The sequence below is a fragment of the Nannobrachium achirus genome (assembly GCF_963921795.1).
Source record: "Nannobrachium achirus genome assembly, chromosome: 8".
Classification (NCBI taxonomy): Eukaryota; Metazoa; Chordata; class Actinopteri; order Myctophiformes; family Myctophidae; genus Nannobrachium; species Nannobrachium achirus.
Window position 1 is genome coordinate 4,797,691 of NC_137817.1, and position 6,732 is coordinate 4,804,422.

The following is a 6,732-nucleotide window of genomic DNA, read 5'->3' on the forward strand; positions in this document are numbered from 1 at the left end:
TAGTGCCCCGCGCGTTCTAGTGACATCCACGCTGTGCTACGCCACGCCACTGCAGTGTTGTTGTCGTACGACTGGTGGTGGAACCTTAGGGTTGTAATAGAACCGTTACAACGGTGGAATATAGCTGTCGATACGGGGGACGTTCACACAGCGGAGCCGATATTTGGGTGCTTGTTCCGCACAAGTCGAGGTTTTTTGACCCGCCGTCGGCGTCGCGTTCTGGGTGACTTTAATAATAATCGCCATGTTATCCTCCGTTCCCACCAGGCTGTTTGTGCGAAGGTCGCGCAGCCTGTCGCCGTGCAGTCGCGTCCTCCAGACCGGCACCGGCGACGCTATCGCCGCGAGCCGCACGGAGACCAACCTGATGGGCCGGAGCGCCGCCGTGCTCCCCGCCGGCTCCTCCCGAGGCTCCAGGAAAGGTATTTTAGCCGAAGAGGCTAAAAACAGACGTCCCAGTGTTGTCAACCAGCCGGCGGTGCAGTACCACCACCTGGCCCCCAGGTGGCTCTCCAACCTCGAGAACCGCCGCGGCTCGTGGGCCGCCATGGCCAGCAGGGGGCGCAATAACAACCTGTTCTGGGATGGGGAAGGAGGGCAGAGGAGTGGAGGAGGAGGTGGAGGAGGAGGAGGAGGAGGAGGAGGAGAGAGGGGGAGGAGTGGATACAGAGGAGCTGCATCTGCTGGTGTTCTGTCTGCTGCTGCCGTGGCCTTCTGCCTGAAGAAAGACTCTGATAACAAAGGTAGGGCCAAAGCAGGGGCGTCACAAGGGGGGGAAAGTGGGACTGAGTTACTAGGGCCCAAGGTGGAGGGGCCCTAGTAACTTAGCGCGGCACCAAGTGCCGCACTTCGAGCTTGTAGATCTGCTATACAGGTATAAGTCGTGAAAATGTGTGCAAATCTTCGAATATTAAGCAAACATAACTCAAACTTTGCTTCTGGGGGGGTCCCTGGAACTAAATATTGCCAGGGCAGGAAGGCCATCAAATAAAACGAAGATTTTAGTCCATTGAAAGAATTTGTTGAATTTTAAGGGTTAGGGATGATAACCGAATCTCTACTACAGTGAAATAGATAAATGATGGTATTTACCATCTGATCCATGATCAACCCTGCGCCAATCAAAGTCACTGGATTGGTTTAAAGATAGGGACTCGGGGGGAGTTAAGATTTCAGAATCTCAACAAAAGACTAGAAAGAGACACTGGTGTCTACTGTCTACATTTGACAAGAAAGAGACAGAGGAGAAAGTGGTACAGTCAGCTGGGGCATTAAGGCCACTGTGGCCTCAGGTCATGCCATTGTTTCGAGGGGCACAAGGCCAAACTGAGGGGCAACGGCGGCCATACCCAACCTTTTAATGGGTCCATTAAAAGGGTGTGTGTGTGTGTGTGTGTGTGTGTGTGTGTGACTAACGTCTCCTGTCGCTTCATTATTTCCAGGTGATGCACTTCTGGAGGCAGCACGGATCAACAACAGCCAGGATATAGCCAGGTATTTTTACTGTTATCTATTACATATCTATAACATATCTATTACATATCTATAACATATCTATTACATATCTATTACATATCTATAACACTCACATGAAGCCTGCGTCCCGTTACCTGTAATATACTTCATTTCATTTATTGTTAAAGGATAACTTTGTCTTTTTACAACAAGAGTTCATGTTTTAGATTGTAAAGTGGCTAAATGTGTCTATATGTCTATAGACACAATAAGCCGGCGTTTTCTTTATTACTATTTACAGTAACACTACTAGCCCCCCATTAACCTCGCCCACCAGGCAAGCCTGGTGTTTGTTCACAACAGCCCGTTTGGTTTCCGCCCAACGCGGAAACCACTAGAAGAAGCGGCGTCGCTCTGATTTGGTTCCCTCCGTTTGTTTCCCCAATCCCTTTTAAAATGCTCGAGTAGCCTAGTGTAGTTCCAGTCGCTACGAGTTGGACTAAAAAAAGATGCATATACCAAACATTTTTTTCAAAAGCAAAACTACTCCGCATCAAGGAGTTTATTAGGTAGGCCTTAAAAGTATGTCCTTGAGTGCAGGGGAATTATTTTGGGTTAAAACTGTTTCCGGTGGATAGTTCCGGCCAAATTGTAGTCCTTTGAGTACTACAACATGACGTTTTGTGGTTTCCGCTCCAGACCGGTTACAAGTCCGAAAAGTGAAGTGATCCCAGACTAGCCCCCCATAAGTCACATGTGCCCATGAAAGATTGCGTTGCATCTTGGGAATGGGCTTATTGTGTCTAAAAATACATATTTTGCCACTTGTACCCATGGTTCTGAAATCTAAATCGCTAAAATGGCTAAAACGATAGAAAGCAGTAAATGAAAACATTTTAACACTCATCTTTTGTTTTCTCTAATTACAATCTAAAATATGAACCCTTGTTGTAAAAAAACAAAGTTGTCCTTTAATGCCAGACCGCATCAATGCAACTCCTTGCAGCTGTCATTGGGGATAATGGTTGCAAGTATATTTGCATGTTGCAAGGAGTTCATTGGTGTGGCCTTGAGGACTCCAGCAGCTGCATCAACTGCAGTTGTCTGCTCATCATGTGAACTTGTAGATCTGCTATTTTCACAGAGCGACAATGGGTAGAGATGCAAAAATCTTTTTCAGGCGATTCGCCCAAGAGGTTAGGTTTAGGCATAGTGCGAGGTTAGGTTTAAGCATAGTTTTAATGAAGTTAGGGTTATGTATAGTTTCTGTGAGGGTTGGTTTTAGGCATACTTCTAATGAGGTTATGATTAGGGATAGGCATATATCCATACCCACTTGGGCGACACGAAGGAAAGAGGCGCTTCTGGATAGAGATAGTCTGGCTTGAGTGGTTACTATGGCAGTCATTGCTCTGACGGCCACTAGAGGGAGTTGTAGGACTGTGAAAGAGACGGAAACACATTGAACGTTACTGAGAGAGGGAGTTGATGATGATGATGATGATGATGAGGGAACATTGTAACAGGGAGGTCACACTCACTTAGCTTAAGTTATCATTTCCCTAATAAGTTTATCATTTCCCTAATGCATCTTGATTTCTCTCTATTTAATGGTTTACGTCTTTAAAATGTCCCCCGCAAATCGATTATTTTATTCAAATCATTTTGTTTAAACAATTGATTAAATCAGTTGGGTTAACTGTCGCACCCCTATTCTGTTCTCACTGTGTGTGTGTGTGTGTGTGTGTGTGTGTGTGTGTGTGTGTGTGTGTGTGTGTGTGTGTGTGTGTGTGTGTGTGTGTGTGATACCAATATGATGATAACTATAAGTTGATGAACGATTAATCATGCATCCTAGTTCACAGGAGATTGAGCATTAGAGAAGAACACTATATGGCTGGGCTACACCAGAAAACGTGCACGCACACATGCGCTGTCTGTGCGTGTGCGAAAAGCCCCTGGCTACACCAAGGAGGGAGTATTTGTGCGGGAGACCAGAGAGTCTGTGTACAAAACGCATATGCCCGCGTACCAAATAGAACCAATCCTATTTTTAGGGAATGCGTATCCGGGGTTCGCGCTATCCGTGCGCCTGGTGTAGCCGGCTGAATTGATATATATTGGATCTTTCCAAACGCACAGATGCACGCACGCCCCACATGCGCACTGACGCGCGTGAAAAGACTTGGTGTAGCGTGGCCGTTAGGGGTTGTGGTTAGAGATATGCGTTCATTATACTTAGTGTAGTTGTCTGTGTGTTAAAACACCTTTGTTGATTATAGACGCTAGTAAAGAGATTTTTATAATGAACAGAAACTGTAAAATAGCGTTTTACAGTTAAACAATTAATAACATCATGCTTAATTCACTGGTTAAGCATTCAATTACATTCCACTTATAACTTTGGTGACAGGAGTCCATCAGGGGTCTATGGTAGGCTCCCTCGATGTATGCTCTGTGAGCTTGTACTGATAGATGTACTAGTTTCACTGAATGTCGTGGTTAAGGTACAACAACATCAGGAAGAGGGCTGTGAACTCACTTTATCTTAATTTATTTGTTGTTATTTTTTAGCTGGAGTTCATTTTCATGAGTTCAATTCATGGAGTGACTTTTTCTTTTAGTAGTTTATATTTTAGTTATTTTAAGTACCTGTGTGTTGTCTTATATTTTACCACTGCACACATAAAGTAAGACATTTAAAGAATTATGTGTGCAACAATTAATCAAACAATTTGATTTATTCAGTTATCAATGATTGAATAAAATGGATGACTCTGGGCATGAATGTCATTATATGCCAAAGGTTTCAACAATTTCAAAGAGGAGTTTGATTGTTCGATTAATCAAAAAAAGTAATCGATGAGATAATCTCTTAGAAAATAAACCATAGCCCCAATTTGAAGGTTGAAGTTGAAGTATCACACACATAGGTGCGCGACAGTCACAGAGACAATTCAGTTTCAATTAAATTTTATTAGTGTCAAATCATAACAAGTTATCTCAAGACACTTTACAAAGGGTAAAGAGCCGTGAGAGAGAGAGAGAGAGAGAGAGAGAGAGGGAGAGGGAGGGAGGGAGGGAGGGAGAGACAAGGGAAAGGGTAGGGAGGGGGGGGGGGGGCAGGAGGGGGGGTAATAATACATTTTATTTGTAGCACACTTTATATTTGTGACAAATCTCAGTGCTACATTCAAAAGGTCAGAGAAACAAAGCTAAAAACATTGAAACGGACCAAGGAAACCTGTATAAGGTAACCCTAGAACAGTGCACAGTTGCACACCTTGTTAAATACAAATCAGAAAGACATTAAAAGGACAACGTGATCACCCATTACAACTTTAGATCAGTGCACAGTTGCACACCTTCTTAAATATAAATCAGAAAAGCATGGGGTCACGGTTGCTCAGTGGTTAGCGCTTCGCCTCACAGCTAGAAGGTCCTGGGTTCGATTCCCGCCTGGAGACGCTGTGGGTGCTGGCGGCGTGTTCCTCTACGTCATCAGCGCCCACACCCTAGGTGGGGTTGGCAAAAGGGCCTTTCTGTGTGGAGTTTGCATGTTCTCCCCGTGTCTCTTAGGGTAGATACCCTCCCTCACAAAAACATGCAGTAATCCTGGTCTCTATAATGCCTCCCCCTTGCCAGCCGGGGCGCCTGATGAAGGGGAAAGGAACTCGTTGGACTAACGTGTTCCTTCCACATGCTACGTCCATCCCGGGGAAATCCCCCCTGTCAGGTGAAAAGAAACAAGTTGGACTCCTCATGCATAGAAGGAAGCATGAGGTCAGTCCGTTGTCTCCCCAGGCGTGGCAGAGGGAGTGCAGAGCACAGGATTACATAGGCAATTGGCACTGGGTGAAAATGGGTTGCAAAATCGTAGGATAAAAAAAAAAGAAAAAAAGAAAAGCATTAAAAGCACATAGTGATCACCCATTATTACACAACTCAGACAGAGGGCCTCACACTGACATCTCCACTGATACCTCTGCTGCGTGTCGGAGGGTGTCAGCGTGTGTGTGGGGGGTGTTGTGTTACCTGGCGGGGTGCACAGATGGGCCAGGTGAGGGGGCGCTCAACCAGAGAGACGCTCACAGATGTGTTAACCAACTTAGAACGGGACCGCATATCTGTGTCGCTTACCATTTGAACCACTTTAACCGTTATTTTATGCTTTAACTATTGAAAAATAGCAGATATACAAGCTCACAGCGCGGCACCGAGTGCCGCGCTGTGAGCTCGTAGATCTGCTATTTTTGAAAAACCTTGAAAGTTTGTGAAAGTCTTTGAATATTTTGACCCGATTCTAAAAGTGACTTCTAAATCCTTCTAAATTTGTATTTATTTAAAACCTATGTTTCTATGTCAGTGGTGCTCCAACCTTTTCATGAGAAGGACCCCCAAAATGATATGTATTTGGCCACGGAATATTTAGTTCCTAGGGACCCCCAGAAGCAGAATTTGAGATACAAATGTACGCTAAATACATATATTCAAAGATTTGCACACATTTTCACGACTTTTCAACAATAGCAGATATACAAGCTCACAGCGCGGCACTCGGTGCCGTGCTGTGAGCTTGTATATCTGCTATGTTTCAATAGCTTATGTATGAAATAATTCCAGGCGTTAATGTGTTAAGTGCTCTGCTTCAGTGTGTTGTGGTGGCAAAGGAGTGTTGGACCAGACGTTCTATACACAGCTCTGTTTTTACTGGGCCCCCCCTTGGCAGCTGTGACGGAGAGACTTGTTATATTGCTCCGGTGACACCTGAAGTGCTATCTGTACAATCTCCAGTGTTCATTTGACTCTGGGGACGAATGGAACCAGTTGGAGGGTCAGAAATCATTGTTCCCACCATAGTCCCAGCAGCCCCGATAGCCTCAAGGGCAAAAGACAAAACTTTCTTTTACCAGGTGCTTAGACTTTTGAACACGGACAAGTAAACAGTGGTTCTCTCTGAGAGACACACACAAGCATGCACGCACACATACACACACGCACTAGGCTAGGGCATTCACGAATAGTGATTTTTAGTATTCTAATTATTCGACCTCAAAGTATTCCAATAGTCGAATATTCGACAGGACTGGCCAAACTGTCAAATATTAAGTAAGCAAGAGGCGAATATTGTGAAAATAGCCAATCTACATGCTCACAACGCCCAGTTCAAATATGTTTATTTTGGTTGTCACAGCCTAAAAAGGTTTGAGAACCCCTGGTATAGAGTATTAACAAATTCATCCACCAGGGGCATTGACAAAAAAATTAAATAAATAA

General features: G+C 44.6%; 1 protein-coding gene across 1 annotated transcript in view; it reads left to right on the plus strand.

Moving 5' to 3' along the window:
* Nucleotides 1-244: 244 nt before the first annotated feature.
* Nucleotides 245-6,732, plus strand: part of clpb (ClpB family mitochondrial disaggregase) — a gene marked incomplete at its 5' end in the record, with an annotated part of 84,754 nt that continues 78,266 nt past the window's right edge. The window contains 2 exons of the mRNA XM_080731152.1: nt 245-743; nt 1,443-1,494. Of these exons, the coding sequence (XP_080587278.1) occupies nt 245-743; nt 1,443-1,494 (551 nt within the window). The remainder of the gene's footprint in view (nt 744-1,442; nt 1,495-6,732) is intronic.